Genomic DNA, 21,871 nt, shown 5'->3' with positions numbered 1-21,871 from the left:
AAGCACACCACAGGTGCTCCATGCTGACTTGTGTGCTACAGGGTGCTCTGCATTTTGCACCCAAGTTGTGATCTTTTCGAGATCCCCTGCAGAAGGGGAACAGTTTAAAGGGAAGCAGTGACAAGAGACCCAGTGAGGCTCTTCCCGAAGCAGTGGCTGGTCAGGGGTGGCTGGGGGTCCTGGGGAGCTTGGCCTGGCAGGGGCTCTGCTTTAATTGCTTCAGTGTGTGGTGGATGGGGTGGGGGAGCAGGCAAGACTGCTAAGAAATTAGGTAATTTGCAAACAGCCGGACAAGTGACTATTACAGTAATTAATTGACTAATTCACCATACAAACAAGGGCTCTTTAAACCAAGGAAGAGCCGGTCACATGGCAAGGATCTGTTTTCAGTCAGAAAAACACTTCAAACATTAGGCCATTGAATGGGGCGCTTTTGTACCAGCCTTTTCAGGAGCAGGCCCCATCTGTGATGGCCGTTAGCCCCAGGGGGCTGTGTGGTGCTTGACTGGAGTGGGTCACCTGTTTTGGGGGAGGCATTCCTGCTCCCAATACCACTTTTTGTGTGTCTTGCTGGCTTCAGGAGGCTGCCCTTGGCAGAATTTCCAGAGCTTGACCTGATGTGATGAGAAGGCCTGAGGCTGCCATTGCCCACTGCCATGGCACACTGCTTTGGTCTCCATGCCCAGGCCTGGCATGCGGGGGTGGGTGGATGAAGGCTGTTTCTTGGAGAGGGAGTTAAATTTGTTGTCTTGAGGCAGTGGGACCCAGCTGCTCTGTGGCCATGGGTGCAGACAGTCTCCAGTCTCAGGCTTGGTGACTCTGGAAGCAGCCCAATGGAGGGCTGTGGCACACTGTCTTCCTTGGTGGCACCTGACTTTGCTTAAGGGAATGGGTAAAAGGAGAAAAAAGCCTTTTTTATAAAGAAGATACTGGGGGAACCATTTATGGTGGCTGCCCTTTACATAAAGGGTTGGGACTGTGAGACACCCAGACAAATACCATTGAGGTGGAGGCCTCTGCCAAAATGGCAATGTTGCTGGAAAGACAGTGTGGTTAGATAAACAAGTGCTTTGGCCTTCCCCTTCCCCTGCATGCTTGATTGTAGGCTGCCTGCTTCAACAACTAACTTGTGTTTGTTGCAGGCGACTGAACAACAACGAGCTGACGGCCATTCCCTCCTTGGGACCTGCTGCTTCCAGCCTCCGCTCCCTCTACTTGTAAGTCACTGCTGCCTCTTTCGGCTTTTGACTTTGGGTTGTTTGTGGGGTGGGTTTAGCTGTTAGTTTTGTGTTACAGCCACTTCTGTTGACTCTTCAGATGTCATTATTGGGCTTGTTGGTACCTTAATTAAGAAATATCTTCTGGAGTTGTGTGATATGCATGAGGCTGGACTCAGTGTTCTTGTGGTCGATGGTAACTTGTGTCAGTAAACTCCACAGATTAGTTGCATGTTGAATACAATTATGTCTGGTCTGCCTTTGGATTTCAACTGTTGTCATACTTGTGCTCTTTAAGGAGTGTATAATTTAACTTTATTGTTCTTTTTCCCTGGTCCTGTTCTGATAATTTCTTTTTCTTTTAAAGCCAGAGACTAGTCAATATTCAGGAAAGTCATTCCAGACCTGTTTTTATGGTCTCTTTCAACTTTTGAGAGAGTGATTGGTGATTGTAAGGCTAGATCTGCAGAAGCTTTGAAGTTCCTAACTTTGGTAGTTTAGGTGCCTGCAGAAGTGTTAGACATCTGAGAGCCCATGTGCAGCTGCCACCAATGATCTTGGGTTGAGGACACTGCTGAAAAGATGTTATATTCTTAGTGTTGTTGTTGTGAAGGCAATAATCACTCAAATACGTAGAGGGTCTAAGTAATGCACGTGCAGAGACGTACAGGGGCAACGTAGTACAACCACCAGAGCTGACTCGAAGCCACCCTTCCTTTGCTAGCTACCTCCTTATATGCTGCTTCTGCCCATGAGATCACCCAGGGCCCAATTGATTAACTTGCAGCACCTGTTTCTGAAGTAGCATGCCAGCTGCATTAACTTATCCCTACCATCTTTATTCAAGCTGGCTGGTCCAAGCTACGTCTGTGCCTACATCTTAGTACCTTGAGAGTGTGGATTTGTAAAATTGTTTTTGCATGTGTCTGCCTGTAATGAACACAGAGAAGTAATTTTGCTGAGGTGTGCATGATACCTCCCAAGTTTCTGGGAAGTGGTTATAGCTAATATGGACTCCAGCACAAGCAATTCAAGAAATGACTGTCAGCATGCTTGGCTTTCCAGCATACACCTGCAGACAGATGTCCATATTTGACATGGATTTATTTCTCTTTGTAGTGGAAAAAGCCTGTCTCCATACCACCTGGTGATTGGCCTCTCATGCTCAAAAGACTCTGACTCTAAGACAACCTGTTAACTAAAACTACATTCCTGTAACTTAAATCGAGGACAGAACTGAGTGAAATGAACTGGCACTGTTCCTGCTCTTCCATTATGTAGTGTTACAATATGCAAAGCAGAGTAACTCCCTCACTGTTTTAATTCAGTTTAAACTATTGGTGTCCATATCTCACAGCTAATGTGAAGTGAGTTTAACTTTTGGTTGAGATATGGTGCCTTTGATCTAGCTCTTGAGTATATGGGTGTTTCTGCAGAGCTTAGAAAGGCTAAAGTGCTCTTCTATCATCAGTGCTGCATCTAGCAAGTATCTCTGCTAAATGTATAAGTAACTATCTCACTTCCTGGATGAAGGGGTAGCTGGTGTCTCAGCCGTTGTCAGACTTATCAAATGTGTCACATTCAGTTGGTGTGAAACCATCATGTTTGATTTCTGCCTCTTGCCACAGCCTGTGCCTGTGTGCATGACCACATGTGAAGTGTGGATGTGTGATCTGGGGCTGCTGGGCAGGGTGGAAGTTCTTTGAGCAGGGTCCCTTCTTTAAGGCACAATCCCTCGACATGAGAAGCCATGTGCTTGCTACAAGGCAAGACCAAGTTCACCAGGCAGCTGTGTATCCCAACATGTTATACCTTGGGAACTCAAAAACCTGCAGCAATCTGATTTTATGGGAGGAAAGCTTGCATGCAATTTACTATCCAGGATACAGTTTTAGGCCCCCCAAATAGGCTTTTCTTTCTCACGAAGTCTATAAATGATCTGAGTTTCACAAACCCCTGTTGTTATTTTTGCTATTAATTTAGCCTTGGCAAAGGACCAAATTGCTAGAGCTTTGGGGTTTTTTATTCCTGAAATGAAATAAGCAGTTTGGAAAGGAGGAACAAGGACTTGTGGAAGGCAGAAGATTTACAGCTCCTCTGAAATTTCAGAGTGCTGCTGAAGGAAGGGGAAGGTACGAAGCCAAATGACAAAAGGACGATGTTCTTAAACAGCCTTGGCTTAGTATCACTTTCCAGAAATCTGTATTGCTTTCCTCAGCTGCTGCATATAAATATCTCTGATTTGTAATGATGCTGTTATACCTCTGCAAGAAGGATCTCTTTGTTTAGCTTGTTTCAGAGAATGCCACATTTTTTTCCCCCCTTGGAGGTAAAAATAATCTGGAAGATGTTTTAAAGTACCTGCTTTAATCGATGTTGCTGAGTAACTCACATTGGAATGACTTGCTGAGGAAGTGAAGCTTTCTCCATCCCTGGAAGTCTTTTAAATCAATTGGATGGCTTCCTAAAAGACGGTTCTTTAGTTCAACTCTGGCTTAATGGGCTTGATATGCAAAGTGTTGGGTAAAGTTCTTTGACTTTGTAAGGAACCAGATTATACAGTAATACTGGCTGCTTCTGGCCTTCCAATCTATGAAGTAATAATTGGGGAGGCAGCCAAACCAAACCAGGGTGAAGACTCCTAACGAAGACTGTACTGAGAAACTGGCTGAAGTATGTAGTGTTACAGTATATTCTTACTGCTAAAGAAAAATAAATACATTTCCTTATTTTTTTTGCAGTGTTTAGAGATGTGTGAAGTGTGTTTACCTCACAAACCTCTGAAGTAGATTTTGTATATTGCAAATGGTTAAGTATTTCCCAAGGGCTTTGAATGTATTATAAAAGGAAGGGTTGTATATTTGTCACTCCAAACAGCCCTTTTGAATGAGTTACTCTGCCTCTTATTCTTTCTAGGCTGGTAAAGACTTTTCACTTTTGGTGCTGGGAGTATGAAATCTGCTGTACTACCAAACTCAAGTTTTCCACAAAGATTTTTAATGAGCTTGATCACTTTGCATTTGCTGCTTTTGGATTTCCCATACCTGTCACCTGCACCTGAAACTTGCATATGTGTGGACCATATATATTATGTAAATATATATGTAAGCACATGGGAATGTGTTGGAGAGAGAATTCTCAAGACTTTCTGCAAATCTTTGGATGTTTCAGACTACAGATGGATGCAGACACAACATATAGCAAACACAGGATCCCCTAATACACTGCTGTGAAGTTTAATTCAGTTTAATTATTCCTTGAAGAGTCAGTTTGCCTTGCACATTGAAAATACTGCCCAAGTCGTTCAACTCAACAAGAGCAAACATGAGGGACTTGATAGGGCTTTTAATAGAACAGAAGGGAAAAATAATCTATGTAAGGGTTACCAAATAAAGACAGACATTAAATGCAAACATCTGTTAGTGCAAACAAAAGCCAGGAAATTCAGCTGGGAGGGGGAGAGACTCAATCTGAGTTCATTCCAAAATTACATTGGAGTAGCTGAGAGGAGAAGCTTGCCTGAAATTCCCACAGCATTTGTAATTTAGCTACAGTTCCTAGACTTGGACATTTGGAAGTTGATGGCAGGATGTTTTCACTGACATGCTCTTGGCTGAGGGTTTCCCTTCCCAATGTTCTGCTTGCAACTCAAGTGTGTTAACTCTGTAGGCTCTCAAAGACTGTTTTCGGGACTGATGGGGAAGGAAGGATGGAAGAAACTATTTACAGCAGAACTGAGTCTGTTTATATCCAAATTCTTCACTGTGGAGAGTCTCTTAGCCTTACTAGCATGCTGGGTAAGAGGAGGACCTGAGCTGCAGTCAGCTCTGCCTTGGTTTGTTACTGTGGGTTTCCAACAAACCCCTTGCAGGTGCAAGCTCAGCCCCTTACTCTGGGGCCTGTCTGCCACTGCTTCATCTGTCTGCATGTGGGTAAATGCATCTTGGAGAGCTTTGGGGATGTCTGCATGGAGTGAAGGGGGCAGGTCCTAGTTCTCTGCCCTGGCTCCAAGTTGGTCAGCCTGATGTAGTCAGCATCCACGGATGTTACACAGCTGTAGAGCTCAGTGGAGAAACCACATCTCTGAAGCAATTATGGTAAACAGAGCACACTGTGCCACCTCCTTAGTTGGCTAGGAATTAAGGAAGTTAAGAGATTAAACACTTAAAAATAACTTTCATTTCTTTCACTGCAAGTCTTTTAAGTCTCCAGTCATTTAGGAACAAAGGGGATAGTGACCCATGGCAATCAGCTGTATGTTAGAAGTAGTCAAAGCTGTTTGAGATGCTTTAGCCCCATGGTGAATAAGCACAGATAACAAGGAAGTCAGAATAGGGGGTTTTTTTTGGAGCAAAAGACTGTGAAATAGGATTAGCTGATTCACAGAGGATGCAATGACACTCTGCAGCATGTTTACTGGGGAAAGCGAAATCAATAGGGCTGCTCTGCCAAACTGAGGATAAAAGTCTCTTGAAGAAAATCAGTCTTCTTTATAGACTCATTAGTGTAAAGATCAATTCACATTAAACTGTAATTAAACACAGAAGGGTAAGTGATCTACTGTACCACAGGCAAAATATATCATGTAAAATTTGCAAACTAAGTACGTGAGGAATTGAAAACTCTGAGTAGCAGGGAAGGCACTAGGTCTGCCTGGAGGGACTGCAGAGCTCAGATGATGACAGGCAGCATGGTCTTCGTGAAGAGGAGGGTACTCTGGTATTTCATCCGATATCCAGAATAAGACAGGTCAGAAACTGCAGCCGATAACTTCTGTGTGAGTAATGTTTCCATTGGAATTGCACAATTTCTTAGGAGAGCTTCTAGTTTAAGTGTTAGGGATTTCATTATCATTCTGATTAGTTACATTATTAGTAACGTGATGCCTGTTCCTTGTCTGACTTTGGCTTTAATTTTTATTGTATTTTATGAGACCTTTGTACTGGATTGGAGTTGACTGGTCTTGAAGAGCCCTAATGGGGCAGAATCAGCATCATACTATTGATCTCCTCCTGGAGCTGTTGGGTTATGCTTTCTTGTTAAAGCTTGGGAAAGCAACTCTTTAGCACTGTTCACTACTGTTGTCAAATGGACTCTGCAGACCTTAAAGCCCACATGGTCCATTGCATCCTTTGAGCTGCTGTTTCTACTTCCACGCAAGACAAATGTCTTGCTATGTTAGCAGAAGCAATGCTAGCAGTCACAGCAGAGCACATTGCTGATCCCAGTGTGATCTGGCAAATACAGGTTCATTTCCACAAGCTTTTCCCAGGAGCTGGGACAGTGATGTTGGGATGTATGATTCCACCTCTTAAATTGAAAAGCAAAGAAAAGCTGAAGACTTGGCTGACTGTCAGGAGATCTGCAGCTTCAGTTCCTGCCTGTGGCAACCCCTCTGGGTGACCGGTTAGAGGAAAACTGCTGCATCTGTGCTGTTCATAGAGCACAGCTCAAGCCTGAGCTGGCCTCCACATTAGGTGTGAGCTCACAGGTTTGACTACGCCAGAGTATAAACCTCTGTGTAGGCGGTGTTGATAGTTGGGAGGTTTGGGCTTAAATGAAGGATTGAGGTTTGAGCTTAGACAATAGCATAGATGTAACCTTGGAGGCCACTTTTGGCCTGGGATCCTGCTGTGCTTATTGCTATATAAACAAAACAACTGCCTTGACCCCAAGAGAATTAATATGCAAGTTAGCTTTGTTGGAGTTAAAAAAGGATGATCTAACAATTAGGAATAAGGAGAACACTGTTAAGTCCATTGGAATCACAGTTTTGTACTCAAGCACAAAATCCAGATGACTGGGATGCAGCCATGTGCAGGGTCTGGTTGAAGTCAGGAGGCTCTGCTTGTGTGCAGGAGGTGTCTTGGGCAGCTCAGACAATCACACTGTTTGCCATGCTGCATAACTACTTGCACAAAGAAAACTTTCTCTGATAAGCAAGGCAAAGTGATATATGCAGATCTAGATATGTCAGTGTGAGCAGACTTACTCCCAGCCCTTGCTTGCATCAGTTCTTACGTGATATAATGTCTAAAAGGACCAATTCCCCAGTGTTTTCTCAGGCAATTCCTGAGGCTGGAGAGAGAGATGCTTTCTGAGGATTTGGCCTGGGCTACAGGCTACACTACTCAACTTCTGTTTTTGAATGTGAGTATATTGATGTGGAAAGGCAAATAAGAATGCTGGCAGTAGGGCTGTTCAGTGTGCAGGCAGTGCACAGACATAAGATACTCTCAAACTCACCTCTCCTGTTTGTTTTGCTCAGAGTTCATAGTAAGGTCCTGGTGCATAAAGTCTGCTAGTTTTTGGGGCCAAAGACTGCAAGAGCCTTTCCCAGTGGAGGAAATTCTCATTAATCACATACTCTAAGCATCAAGAGAGATGTTGTTTTGGCTTCTCTTTTCGGCTGTTAAAGCTGTTTTAATCATTTGGATGTCCTCTTTGAGCTTTCAGATATAATGTGACTGCATGGAAGTGGCAAAGGATCTGAGCCTATTCCAGGCAAATAAGTAATCATTTCTTCTAGAAAAGCAACAGCAGTTAAGCACATAGTCCTCAGACTCAACCAAAAGTGTCAGGAAGCAATGTGGACACATATAGACCAGTATAGAAATTGACCAGAGGAAAAAGGTAGTGAAAATTGGTGTCAGTTTATAGAAGTTACCCCTCTGAGGCTACTTTATGCATTTCCAAGTGAGGGTGACTATTTTGTACAGCTGTGGCAGCAGTTTCTGTGAGTAGAGAATTGCTTTGAGCCAGGCTAGATCAGCTCTGATGTATGCTGCTTAGCAGGCCATGCCAGCTGAGTATTTCCTCTGGAGGAAGGAGAGTCCACAAGGGATCTTGGAGGACGAAGCACAATATTAGGAGTTAGAATACTAGAACAGTATCTCTTCTCTGTGTCCCATATATTCATTACACCCCAAGACCGAATACATGACTGAGTAGGCTGTAAAAGCAGGTATTGTCCCAGAGCAGATGTGACTCATGAATGTAAAGCATCTTTTGGTGCATTATCTGAGGGCAGGTGTGTGTCATGGAAACCATGCACAAGATGGTTTCCAAATTCTATCCCTCTGCAGATCAAGCCTAGATTAGTTGTTGGGGTCACTTGCGACCGTGATCTTTTGTTAAGGTCAATATGAAAAATAGCCTCATATTTGAGCCTTAGAATAGCCCAAACTTGCTACTATTAATATCTGTGGTAGATTGACTGTCTTGTTTAATGGCATATGGCAAATAAAGCACATGTCTACATGAGCAGTTCCTTTGTTAGTCTTCACAGGCTGAGCAGATTTGAAACATAAATAACTTGCTGACTTAAGTGGGGTTTTTTAGCATACTGGAGTTTCCTGCCTAAAAAACTGCTGGTAGTGACAATTCAGTTTGTTCAGGGTGAGTAAAAACAGAGTAGCAGCTACAATAAAAACAAACCAAGTTATTTCTAGGTAGAAATCTCTACACACATTTTTCTCTGAAAGCTTGGCTGATTCAGTTTTGTGTGAAAACTGCACAAAATCAGGAAACCATGAGTATGTGCAGTATGTGTTACTGTTTTTGTGCCTTTCTACTGAGGTTGCTCAGTTAGTCCTCATTATCAGTCATCAGTTTATCCTGGTGCTTAGACCAGTGGTGCTTGCTCAAAGCATCAAATGGACAAGGAGTAAGAGGAGGGATGAGGGCAGAGTTATGATTATTTTTTACTGTAAACACTTTCAAAATCTCTCCCTTTTGTTAACCTTCAAGCATCCTACAAGGCTTGAGGACAGTGTCTTTTAGTTACTGTGCATGTAACAAGGCTAAGACAGTCTCAGCAGAGAGGTTAAAAATAATCCTGCCTGTGTGGTTCAAAGCCCAGTGAGTAAAACATAAGTTTTGCCATTTACCTTCCGCTCTGTCTGATACTGAGAACTTCCATCATTGCTTCCACTGACACCAGTAGGAATAGTGTGCAATTGAGGGTAAAGAAACACTGGCATAAAGGATGGTCACTAAAATGTGATCCTGCTAAGACTAGGTTAGAAAAAGTTAGCAAAAAAAACCCCTTAAAAAGCTCTTTAACTGAATAAAAGCTGGCTGTGTGCTGGATATTGTTGTTTTTAATCAATGTTGAATTCCCCAATTAACTGCAGAGATGGATGATAGAGATCATATCAAAGTGATGACCTTACTCTTGCTAAAAGAGCCCTGCTTGAGGTATTTGGGGCAGAAAATCTGATTGCTGGCTGAGGCAGGTGAAAGTGATCACTCATACCTTTAGATGAAGTGCTCACTTAAGAGGCCAACCCTCCCTTCCAAGTGTGTGCATAACTCTTGCTTGTTAACAGGAATTCCATGTGAATATTGATTGGGAATAAGTGGTTGGGTGAGTACATGTTCTGCCTGTCAAACCATTTAATGTTCAATTGCACATCAGGGAAAATAGCAAAGGCAGCTGGAAAATAAAACAGGAGTGCAGGGGCATTTGAGTGAAGAGACAACTGCTTTAGTGGTCAGGTCTGAGCAGAGGAAAATAAGGTGGGGAGAAGGGAACAGTTAAGAGTTGGTGGCAAAAAAAGAATCTGTGAATGGCTCATTGTTTTTTAGACTTAAAATTATCTTCTGCTGTCCAATCCACATAGTGCAGCTCACATGCTATGTGGAAGCAGTTGCTGAATGGAGGTGAGATTAATGTAAACAAACAGGGCATAGGATTGGACTTCCAGCAGTTTTTCAGGTGGCTTGGAAAGGAAACACCTTTTGGTGGTCTTATTGAAGACTTTTCCCCCCACCCCTCCAGGTTATTGACTTAAGACACTTGTCACATTTTTCAAAATAAGATGATCTGAAGTAATAAATGGTTTTATTAAAGAAGCTTGAGGAACTTACTGGCTAAATGCTGGTAAATGCTTAACACTAATTTTACAAGATCTGCTCTGGGGAAGCTTGAACAGATAATGTTTCCCACCAGCCTGGCGTAGCACCATAGCAGTTTTGCTTCAGAGCTCAAATTTTCTCTTCCCTGAATCTTTTGATACCTTGTCCTGCAGTTTCCTGAAGCCAGGCTTCCAATGTGATATGCTTCAGAAATATCAGGGTGCCTGGTTTTAAGAAGAGCTGTTTTCTCTGCTGACTCGACCATTGCTTTTCCACATAGGAGCTATTCTTTCTTGCAAGCGGAATTGGCTTAGCCAAGCAGAGCTCCCAGTCTGCCCAGAGGCTATCTGTGTTCTGGCGACCTTGCTGACAAGACAGATAAGCCCTTTCAACAGAGCACAAGTGTGTGTCATGTTGGAACAGACTAACCAGACAGCCTATCTACATCTCTGAAGTGTTAACAGGGATTTGACTAGCCAGTCAAAAACTTTTCTCCAACTGCTGCCTCCTTCAGGGGCAAGTCTTTTAGCAGCTTCTGCTGCAAGTTCCATGACACTTTGAGACTTTGATCTGGAAAGTAGACACATTCAAGTGCTTTAGCATCTGGATCAGACCTCATATGTAGTTATTCACCTGTTTTCATTTTGCTCCTGCCAAAGGTGGGAATAGTCTCAGTCACATCGTGGTTTTCAGGCACAAATGCATGCTATCAAGAAGTCTGCTAGCAATTACAGTTTGGATTAATGTCATGGCATCACAGGCAGAGTCATTACATTTGGTTTGCACTTAAGTTGCTTCTCTGCCTGTGTATTTTCCCCTCCTCACTCCTGCAGAGAGACAAAAAGCAAAACAAAACCACCCACAAAACACATGCACTCACTAGGCTGTGGTGGATCTTCTTTACTTTGATCATTTATTACACAAAGAAAAACTAAAATCAGCATCAGAATTTAAGGATAAAAGTGCCTATGTGCCCTGTGATCCTGTACCCTGTTGGCTTTCAAATGAAAATGCTGCTCTTGTTGATTAGAAGCACAAAACTTGCTTGTGATGAAAATGAGAAGAGGCTGCTGTCTCTGCATGGGAGAGGGACAGGGTAGCTGCCCCAGCCTCTCTGTGCTCTGGGCTGGTTAAATTGACATCTGGGCTGAATAGGATTCTTGGTGTCAGTTCTTCCTAGTCCCAAATGTGACTCTTGTTTGAAGCTAGTGATAAGGATGTGGTGGGGGTTAGGTTGCAGTCCTGACGTGAAGTGGCTCCTTTTGCTGGGTTCTGTGCAAGTGTGAAGCTGTGGAGAGCAGGAACTTATCAGAGCAGCAGACTTACAGGAGTGAAGCTTTTTCTTGGCTTTAAGGACTAGCTTATGTATTTAATTTGTGATAGAAAATTGAGTTTAGCTGGCATGTGTCAGCAACAGAAGAAAGCCCTCACGGTAAAAGCATGAGGAAAAGCTAATGACAGAGCAAGAGCAGCAGACCCAAGGACATGTAGTTCTACCCAAGATGTAGAACATGGCAATGCTGATCTAACTGTGATCTGCAAGCAGCTGAATGACCTCTTTCCAATACTGATGCAGCCCTGATGAGCTCTGCAGAGCCTCATGACCCCGTTCAGAGAGCTGGTACAGAGCCATGTGGCTGCCTGCATTCTTGTAATTACCTTATATGACTCCCTTCCTTCTGTTCCCATGGGACAATTCTCCTCCTTAGAGTTTAGCACTTAGCAGGACCTTTCCTGCTCTTTACAGCCTTTCTCAGTGCTTGTTCCAGACTGAGGTCAGGGAATGTGAGAAAATGGAGAGTGACAAGAGCAGTGGTTTGGACTGAGCTGGAGGAGAAGCTGCGAGCCTGCACAAACTGCCTGTTTTAAACCCAGCACTAATTATGCTCAGTGACTTAGAGGTGCACTTCCCCCCTTGTGCCAGAACTGGCCAAACTGCTTTACAAGTTAGGCAGCCCCTCCTGAAGATCTCTGGCCCCAACTCTAGGAGCACAGTGACTCTGAAGATAATAGCTGAGCTCTTCTGAGGTGGAGCTGCACACAGGGAGATGAGGTTGTGCTCAGGTATAAAGTTCAGAGAAGCTATGACAGACAATGAAGGATGCTTGGCACAGCCTTTTTAATGGATCTATGCCCTTTGTGAATACATCATTTAAAAACTCTCTGCTGAGTACAGTCTTTGTGAAACGTCCAGTGTAACCAGAAGAGAGCAGAAACTCTGGTCCTCTTGGAACCGCCCTATTACAGATGAGGGGGACGGCTGTGCCCGGAACAGAGATGGGTCTTATCTTCAGGAATCTTAATTTACTTTGTCATAACAGGTTGTGTAATCTGCTGAGGAGATAAGATAGCTTCTGTTTTGAGGATGACTTAACTTCTAATCCTGCCTGTCCCACACATTTTGCTCTTTTAAGAGAATTGAATGCTGGAGGCTTAGGAAGTTGTATATTGCAAAAAGTAAACCCAACCAAAATCATATGGTAGCAAGTCACAGTCTAGTGAGAGTAAATCGAAGTGAGGGAGAGCACCTTTAAAAATTGTATCACTTACCACAAGGGGATCTAACACATATCATCTAACAAGTCAAAGTTTACATAAACAATGCTAGTGTTGGAAATATCCAAAGAGAATGTGTATCTTGCTGAATGTGGTGGGTTTGGTTCCATTGCAGTTCATAATGAACCCAGCGAAAGCCCTTAATCACTGTTCATGAAATCCAGGCCCTTGCTGATGTCCAGCTGCTACAGAAGTCAGCTTCTAAAGAGTATGCTTGGCCTCTGCTTAACTCATCTCCATGTGGCTGCCTTATGAAAGAGCTATGACAGTGTCAGGCAGGAGGATAACATCCAGGGCCCAAGGATGCTATGAGGCCACATTTGAACTGCACTGGGGTCAATGGCTGCAGTTCATCAATGTGAGAGGCAAGAAGCTTGGTTCTGTGGATGGCCATGGAGTAGCCCTTAGGAGATCATATAAACATAACTCTTGAGTCACACTGGTCTCACAGGAATAGTCCTGTTGGCTGGAGTGGAACTATTTGCATGAGTAAGCTTGCTTATGGGAATAAGGAGTTTGTAACACAGCCCTTTGCTGTGCCACTTACTTGATTTGCAGGTGGCTACTGCTCTCAGGTCAAGAGGTGAATTAGCAAGTCTCATCTCCCAGACTAGTTTCTGATTCTAAATGTCCATAAACTGGAATGGAGATGTAGTCACTTCACCATGAAAGGCTGCATTTTTTCCGTCCCTTTCTCCTTAAGACACAAAGGAAAAAATACTGATAAAAGGGGAAACGTTGTGTTTTGATCCCCCTGTCTTTAGACTTTCAGCCGTAGTTTGATTTAGTTGGAATAGCTTAGCCTGTTTTTGCTTTACACTTACATAACAGTTTTCAGTGAAAATGTGTAAGATGGTCACAGATTCTGTCTGTTGTATCTTAGCACTCCTCAGAAAAAGGTCTAGGGAGAGGGAAGATCATAATGTATACAGCCTCAGGCAGAGCATGTAAGCCTTTAAGGGGATGTTAGAATACCTGTAAGACTTACACAGAGGTTGGGATGCTTTGGTGCTGTGCTGGGTATTTTAGGGTTGTCTTTTTGCAGCTGACCCTAAAAGGCAGTGGCTGCTTGGCCTGCCACTGCTCTGCTCTTGTGCACTCAGCCAGCACCTGAACAAACAGCTGAATCTGGCAGCCTGGGAACCCACCAGAATTCCTCAGGGAAGGAGTGATTCAGAGCATCTGAGAAGTGGGGACTGCTTCCGTGCATCTTTGTTTCCTGCCTAGTCAGCCTTGCTCTGAAAGGATAGTGGAGCTGTTCCCATAAGCAACTACAGCATCTGTTGTGTCTGATGAAGATGCACATTCTTGTAATGGTATGAAATGTTGAGCCTTATAGCTTAACCTGGCGAGGCTGATATGACAGTGCAAAGTGTCAGGTAGTTAGTGGGGCTTACCTGGAGCAGCTGGGAAGCTTGAGGGCTTGTACTTTTGGCAGATGAGTCTTTCAGGGAACATCTTGTGCAAAAGATGGTATGCCACAGATTGCCAGCATGTCACCTGCATCTTCTGCTGCAGAGGTGGCTTCACTACTTCAACTTCTACTTTCACAAGTTCCAATACAGAAGAGGAATTCCTAGGATAAGTGCATGGAAGCAAACCAAAATGTATGGTTAATTTTCAGTCATGTAAGAAGCTGTGCATTGATTAAACTGTTGCAACTTTGGGACGTGGACATCAGCTTTGACTCAATGACATTCTTGTCTTTCCATTAATAAGAATCACTTGGGACAGATCTGTGGTGATTGACTAATAAAGTGACCAGAACAAACATTTCTGTTGTTGCTGTTGTAAACACAAACACATCTTCCAGATTATCAATTCCTTGTCACTCTGGGCAGGAAAGTTGCTCTGGCATTGCTTTCTGTTCTGAAACTATGATTTTTCTTTTGGGAGGGGTAGAGGGGTGAGTGTAGTGAACGATGGGGCTAAAATCAGATGGTAGATGATCTAAGGTGATGGTTTAGGAACCCATGTCTCACATCTTCTTTAGAGTTTTCAGGAGGATCAATATTAGTTCTCTGAGCTGAGGAGGGGGAGGAGGGCAGGTAATTCCAGGCAGCGGTTAGTCACAGTGTATGTGATCCGTCTCCAATTACTGTGCCTTTGATCTCACTTTCTTTGCAGGGCCTGTCTCTGACACTAAACCTTGCCTGTCCTTCAGTAGCAAACCTCATAACTCTTTCTGACTCCAGCATTTAGTTTCTTCAATACTTTCCTAGGATGGAAATATTACCCAAAGCCCCAGACTTTTATTCTCTCTCTCTCGTCTTGTGATCTCCCTTGTAGGCTAATTTTGGAAATGTGCTAGCATATTAATAGAACCCTACCCAAGGTATGGAGCCTCTCTTTTTGAAGCCTGATTTTATTTTTTGATGCCTATAACAGGTGTGGGTTTAATAGGTTTGCTGTATTGCAGCTTTCTTTTTCTTTTTTTGTTGTTGGTGAGCCCAGCCAGCTCTGTAAGCTGACACTACATGAAGGCCAAGCATGTGACTTCTCCCTGCCGTTAGCTTTACTTCACACCAAACATTTGTGCTGCAGGCTCCCAGCAGCCAAGGCAGCCTTAATTCAAGCTTTGCCTCAACCAGGAGGTTTTGTGCTGGTTGTATTTAAATCAGTCTAGCCGAAGCCCTTCGTACATTCCCAACTGGGGTTCTGAGTGCTTTGATTTTTCTGCTGTCAACTTTCTAAGGGGCAGCTGCTGAGGGGAAGTGAGTGTGGCTTGAACAACAAAGGAGAGTGTTTGCTCTGCTCTCTGCATCGATTTCACACGAGTAGTTTGAAGCTATGGCCTAGATTAAACTGATCAGTGTTCTCCAAAGGATAGGCTTGCTGCAAAAAGGAAGGTGAATTCTTCTCCTATTAGATGTAGTAGAAAATGTTATTTATTAAATAAATATTCACAAAGACACTTTGAATGAGGAAACTCACCAGGATTAAAGTGTAACTTTACCTCTAAACTACAAGCTGAGATTCCTGGAAGTGCTGCAAGCTTTTGACTTGGTGCCACCTGTTGTTTTCCTGCCCCACTCTCTTTGGCTCCCTCCTGATTTAGAGCAAACCCAAACACGCTTTAGCTTCACTGGAACACTTTGCTTATTTTTCTCTCTCGCAGCAGCCTGGAGGAGCACAGAGCAGGCCTTTGCTTCCTGACAGAGTCCTCCAGGGCATGGTTCAGCAAAGAGCTGGCTAAGGTTAATCCAAATCTGCTGGAATCCTCAGAGGGCTGTTCAAGAGTGGTGCAAAGTGCAAGGACTAAGAGGCTGTGCTGCCTTGGGGTGTTGAACTGGGATGCAGGCGAGTTAAACAGCAGGCTGGAGGGGTGCTTCCCTGTGCTCTCCCCTCTCTGCTGTAGCTGGTGCTGACCTGAGGGTGAAGCAGTTGCTCAGCAAGAGCTGTAGCTCTGCAGCTCAGTGTGAAAGTAATCCATTGCTGACTTCCAGTTACCTTAGTTTGGCGCTAAGTTGTTACAGTTCAAGATCTGCCTTAGTTGCAAGCTGGTTGTCTGTGAGAGAGAGGTGTACGAATGAGGAAGTTCAGCAGTTTCACCTAGATCCTGCCATATTTATGAGCAAACCCAAATGGATTTGGATGGGTTCCTTAGTTCCTATGATTTCTTTTTCATTTGTGCTGCTTTTGTTCCACCTTAGTCCTCACTGAAGGCCGTCCTGCATTGTCCTAGTCTGGTAGTATGTTTCCACACACACTGGTAAACTAGACGTAGAGAGGGGTTAAGAAACTTCTCCAAAGCTGATGAGTCAGTGCCAGAGCTGGGAATAGAAGCTAAGAGACCTGGCTCCTGCTCCAGGCTCTAGTTGCACAATCTCACATAGAAGCCCTGTCATCGTATACTCTTGAGGTAAGGATGGCTGAAGTGAGACAGGGAAAGCTGTTTCCAAGCTGTGATACCTAAGGAGTGGGGAGAGGAAAAGACACCTGGAGGCAAATTGATTGTGGAAGCACCGATAATTTGTGCTTTAAAGCTTGGTTTCAGCAACTGGTACTAAAATCTGATCTGTCACCTTTGAAGCCAACAAAGTGTAAACTAAGGAGCTAGTTGGGAGAAATCCAGCCCTTTTCCACGCACAACTAAAGGGGAGAGGCAAAGTCATAACGTCACTGGTGGCTTTTTCTGTAAAACACTCTTGTGAAGAGATTAGGAACAAAGGCAGGTGAGCTGAAAGGAGCCAAGTAATAACAGGAAGGGTTAAGTCACTTTTCAGCTTTTAGTGAAAGAAAGAAAAATAAAATGTAATCAAGCTGGTAAAGGTTTGGACGATGCTGCGTTCGCATCACATGCTGTGTATAGGAAAAGTCAGGCGGGCTGGCTTTATTTGAAGTACAGTGCTTTGCAAAGAACTGTCTGACATTCCCCAGCTGGGACTGGCTGGGGATGGTGTTTGGAATTGAGAGTTACATTTGGAGTCAGCCCATGTTTGAAGGAGACGGAGAGAAAGGAGCCTGTTTTTTTTCCTGTGTGAAATAATGCATCCGTCTAATCTGCCAGCTGTGTGTAGCACATGAAAAGCAAGAGGCAATCAGACAGAATTCACCTGGAAGCTGTGAACACGGCTCAAACAAAATAGTTCTTTCCTGTCTTTTTCTTCCCTTCCTAAAGTCTGTCTGCTGGGAGATCCGGCAGGCAAAGGGGATGCACGTTGAGCAACTCAAGCACAGAAATATTAATACCTGAAAAAAATAACATCGGCTCGTGAAGAACATTTCATATCCAAACTCACTCTGTGCTCTTAGTCCTTTGCAGACTTAGCTGCCCTGTGCAGGGATTGTCAGATAACTTATAGATTCTCCCCATTCATTTGCACAAGCTTTCATTTCCTGTTAATTTACAGCCAGATTCATCACAGCCTAGATGAGATCAGAGTTGAACTTGCAGCCCCTGCTTCAGGAGAGCTCCAGAAAACATGCTTGGGCTTTGCTTTCCCTTATGTCTGTGCAGAGGCACTTTCATGAAGCAAGGTCACACATGTATTTAATGGACTCTCTTCTTTTGAGGAGGAAAAAAGATTGAAATTTTTGAACTTGCTCATTCTATTAATCAAGTTAATTGCAAAAGAAATTAGTCCTTGGGGAAAGAAAATCCCCCTCACCCATGTGTTCCATTCATGGAGGTTACCAAATTCTGAATATAGTGAATTTTCCTGTATTTTAGTATCACTTTAGCAATAAGTTCACTGGGTCTCTGCTTCACTACATGCATGGATGTGAAAATTCAGTCTTTCTTGCTAGCTGTAAATGAATATTGGTCATTTGGGTAGTAACCACATCACTGCCTCTACCCATGGAATAACCAGTTTGAAGTGACTCAAGTTATGATTTTCCTTTGATTTTTCTGGACATCTTTTTGCATCATATTAACAGCACACTACTGTAGCGGTGTAAAATTTGTCTGTAGTGTTTTGAGAGCCTGCCCCGAATAACCAAGTAGCACTTAAACTCTTTAGTCAAAGCAGCGTTTCTGTGAATGTTTCCCCAGTCATGTGTTGAAAGGGCATCTCCAGAAAGCAGATTACTCTGGGGATGCATTTTTTACCCTCTTCCTGTTACAGGCACCAGCAAATGTAGTGGTGAAACAATCTGCTTTTAATAATGTGGACAGTAAAGTAGCAGATGACAGGGCGGGGAGTGAGTCCCTTGCAATGTGCTGTTGTTTTTTGCTGTAGAGAGGAGGGATTTTGTTTGGAAGAGGCTTGTCTGGACCGTTGGAAGAGCCTGAAGAGCAGATGAGGCTGGAGAAGACAGGCTTCTAGACACCTATCAGCTTCTGTGCCTGGAAGGCTGTGTTCAGCTCATCTGTCAGGTTTTTGTTTCAGAGAGCTAATGCTTTGGCAGAAGAGCTGGGACGCCCTGGTCTGTGTTCAGGAGTGCTTTTACTGTGCTTTTACTCCTCTCCTGGTTACTCAGTAGGTAGCTGGCCAGATTAAGGCACAGTACTTGTCTGAACCTTCTCTACTATCTCTTATTACTCAGCAAGTTCTCAAGTGTCTGGTGAGTGGCTCTGCTTGGAGTGCCTCCCTCACAGCCCTGCCAGTAATATCAGTGAGTGCTCTAAATTCACATCAGGCATGTGCTCTGCTGCTTGTGACTAATGCACAATGTATTTTTCTAATTGATTACGGTTTTCTCTACTGATTCAGGCTGGAAAAGAGTCAGAGGAAAGGACTCAGGGGATTTTTAGTTAGACCTTGGTGAGTACAGCTGAGGTCTAGAGGTATTTAACCATTTGATGGTTGTGGAAGCCCTGAGAACAGCTTGTATACCTTCTCTAAGGATTGTGTTGAATCCTTCAGACTGGTAGTGGTAAGGCAGCAAATGCAGGTGATTGTTACAGGCTCTGATCCTGCAGTCAGTGCTTGGGCAAAGTGCTGGCACTGCAGAGCTGGCCTCATTGCACAGTGGGACAAAGGTAGCAAAAGATGAGGAAACGTTGGTAAGAACGTTTGCAAGCCCTCTTATGGTGTTTGCTGCCCCTTACAAGTCATGGTAACTGTGTAAAGCTGTGAGTTTTCAGAGGAACCCTTAGTAATGGAGGCAGCAATATTTTGTAACTTTTGCTGGGATCAACTTTACTTCTCTGTTTCCTGCTCTGAAAAGCCCATCCTCTGTGTAAAAACATCGACAGGTTGTTTAAACTATTGATTAGCACTCCTTGCCTGTGGGATTGAAATCCAGTCTTTGCATTGTAGCAAATCCATTCTGGAAGTGCAAGCTTGTAGGAGACTGAGCCCAAATCACTGGAAGAAAAAACAGTGAATGGAGCCAATAGTTCTGCAGAGAAGTGAAAAGTCTTGTACTATGCCAGAGAAAGTGTCTGGAAGCTTGCAAACATCTGTGAGCTAGTTTCTCTAGCCATAGGAAGAGCGTGGGGAATAGGGGAAGGTATCTCTGGCGTGGGTTTCTCCTCAGACAGCTGTTGAGGAAGCACATTAAGTCTGAGTGGATGAACTCAGGGACCAGCCTATGGGCCTGCTGCAGCCTCTGATGTTCTTTCTGTTTTTCTAGGAGAGCTAAATTGTCTCCTTTTCTCCTCCTGACTGTTTCAGGCATCACAACAGGATCCGCAGCATTGAAGCAAGTCAACTGAAGCCCTACGTTTCCCTGGAAACGTTGGACCTGAGTTTCAATGACATCACGGAAATCCGAAACGGCTGCTTTCCACAGGGACTTCACATAAAGGAGCTGTGAGTTTTTCTTGTTGGGAACAGCTTTGGTTGAGTTACCACAGCAGAGAAAAGGGCCTCAAACCTTCTTTAAAAAAGAGGGAGGAGAAATAAACATACAAAGTATGGGGTTTATTCATCAGGAGTTGAAGTGCAAAGGAGAATTAGAAGGCAGCATGTCAGCCCTACTGTCAAGTTACTTATTAAGCTCTATCTTTTTGATTTCTGATGTATCTGTAAAGAATGCAGATTATTAATTGTGTTGTGTGGGAATGTTCCAAAGGAGTAAAGGTATTCAGTGTCCTTCAGATGTGTCTTTGCAGCTGGAAACCTAGAAACCTGTCTGCAGGAGACCTGTGTCTCCTCCCTGGGGGAACTGTGTTTGTTTCCTAGATCAACCTATGTGTATCTGAAAGAGGGGAGGAGGAATGACTATTTTGTCATTAAAGTGGCTCCTGAATGTTAAGAATGGAAATACATTACTGGATATTTAAAGAAAACCAGGAGTTAAGCAGGGTAACATCCTCCCAATAGAGATGTTTGGCTGTTCAGGGAAACCATAAAAAAATCTGTGGTTTAGATACCTTTGAAGAGGTGCAGATAATGTGCTTGTATTAAAGTTTGCACCTAAGTTTCTGCCCCTGGCTGCAAGAGTGGTGTGGCTGTTTTCCTGTTGTCCTGTCAAAACAGTCTCTGGCTAAGACTGGAGTCCGAGTAAGAAAAAGCCCTGGGACAGATGCTGAGGGGAAAATGAGGAAGGAATAGAGTCAGTCATCCTGCACTGGAATATTCTTCAGGTTCTGGCTTATGCTTCCAATTGCTTTGCTGAAGTAAGAGGATATCAAGGAGCTCTTGGGACGTGCAAAGCACTTCCCCACATTTGTCACAGGGCCCTGGGAAACCGACTGATTGGAAGCCACCTCTGTAATATCACGAGCCTGTCTAGAGACCAATCAAATGCTGATAAACTGACAGAACTGACCATTTTTCTGCTGTGATTTATTGCAGCTACCTGGGGAGCAACAGAATCAGCACCCTGGAGCCTGGTGCTTTTGATAGTCTGTCACGGTCCCTGCTAACACTTCGTCTGAGTAAAAACAGGATCACTCAGCTTCCTGTCAAGGCCTTCAGGCTGCCCAGGCTAATACAACTGTGAGTAGAAATGTTCACTTTAATTAAGCTTTGCCATATTTTATGGAGACAAAGGGTCCCTGAGGATATGCACATGGAATGTCACCCTTCCTCACCTGCTATCTGTAAAACTTTGAGTACACTCTGCAGTAGTCCTCTGCCAGCCCTCAGTCAAACACGTTGGGAGAGATTGTTTTGTCTTGGAACTATCAGCTCTTTGAGCCATTCTTGTGATCAGGTGGGGAGGGAGGGATGCTACAGCAGACATCAGCATCTTGTGCACTCGACAGTGTAAGATAAATCCATTCCTTTGAAAGCTGATGGTGTCTGTGGCACAAGAGAGCTTTGGAAGATGTTTCTATGACGAGTGGCAGAGCTCAACTAGCATGTTAGTTTTTCAAGACCACACAGGTACCTTTATGTGGCAATAAAGAAGTAACGATAGAATGTTATTAAACTGTGTACTGATGTTTAGGCAGAGAATATAACACTCTAGATAACACACAGACCATTATCCTGCCTGTGGTCTGTATGGCAGGAGCTATATGGGGATGCACAGACATCTGTGCCTGTCAATATGCTCTGTGTATAAAATAGTAGCACCAATGGTTTGGCTTTTCACTTCTACTGCTGTTGGCGAAATGAACCGAACCTGAGGCCCACTGCAGTCTTTCCATCAAATTTGATAGGCAAAAGGTCAGCCTCTGTCTGTTAACATAAAGTCCACAAAAGCTGTTGGAGCTCACACCTCTAAATGGCAGCCCCTTGACCGAGACAAACCCTTAAGCCAAGACGTGTCTAAGGAATGGGTGTGTGTTTGTGCTGGCATATGTGTAGGATTTAGAGCCAATTCTGGGTTGAACACTGACACAACAGCGTATGTATCTTAAAAGTGTGTTGCCTCTCACTTGGGAGTCACTGTCCATT

At 43.8% G+C, this 21,871-nt stretch overlaps 1 protein-coding gene across 1 annotated transcript in view; it reads left to right on the top strand.

The window, feature by feature from the left end:
- LRIG1 (leucine rich repeats and immunoglobulin like domains 1) overlaps positions 1–21,871 on the top strand; it is an 88,871-nt gene that overhangs the window by 36,713 nt on the left and 30,287 nt on the right. The window contains exons 3-5 of the mRNA XM_062008670.1: positions 1,143–1,217; positions 19,697–19,834; positions 20,822–20,965. Coding sequence (XP_061864654.1) covers positions 1,143–1,217; positions 19,697–19,834; positions 20,822–20,965 — 357 coding nt within the window. The remainder of the gene's footprint in view (positions 1–1,142; positions 1,218–19,696; positions 19,835–20,821; positions 20,966–21,871) is intronic.

Source organism: Colius striatus, chromosome 15 (genome assembly GCF_028858725.1).
Source record: "Colius striatus isolate bColStr4 chromosome 15, bColStr4.1.hap1, whole genome shotgun sequence".
NCBI classification, from domain to species: domain Eukaryota; kingdom Metazoa; phylum Chordata; class Aves; order Coliiformes; family Coliidae; genus Colius; species Colius striatus.
This window is presented reverse-complemented; position numbering and strand designations above follow the sequence as displayed.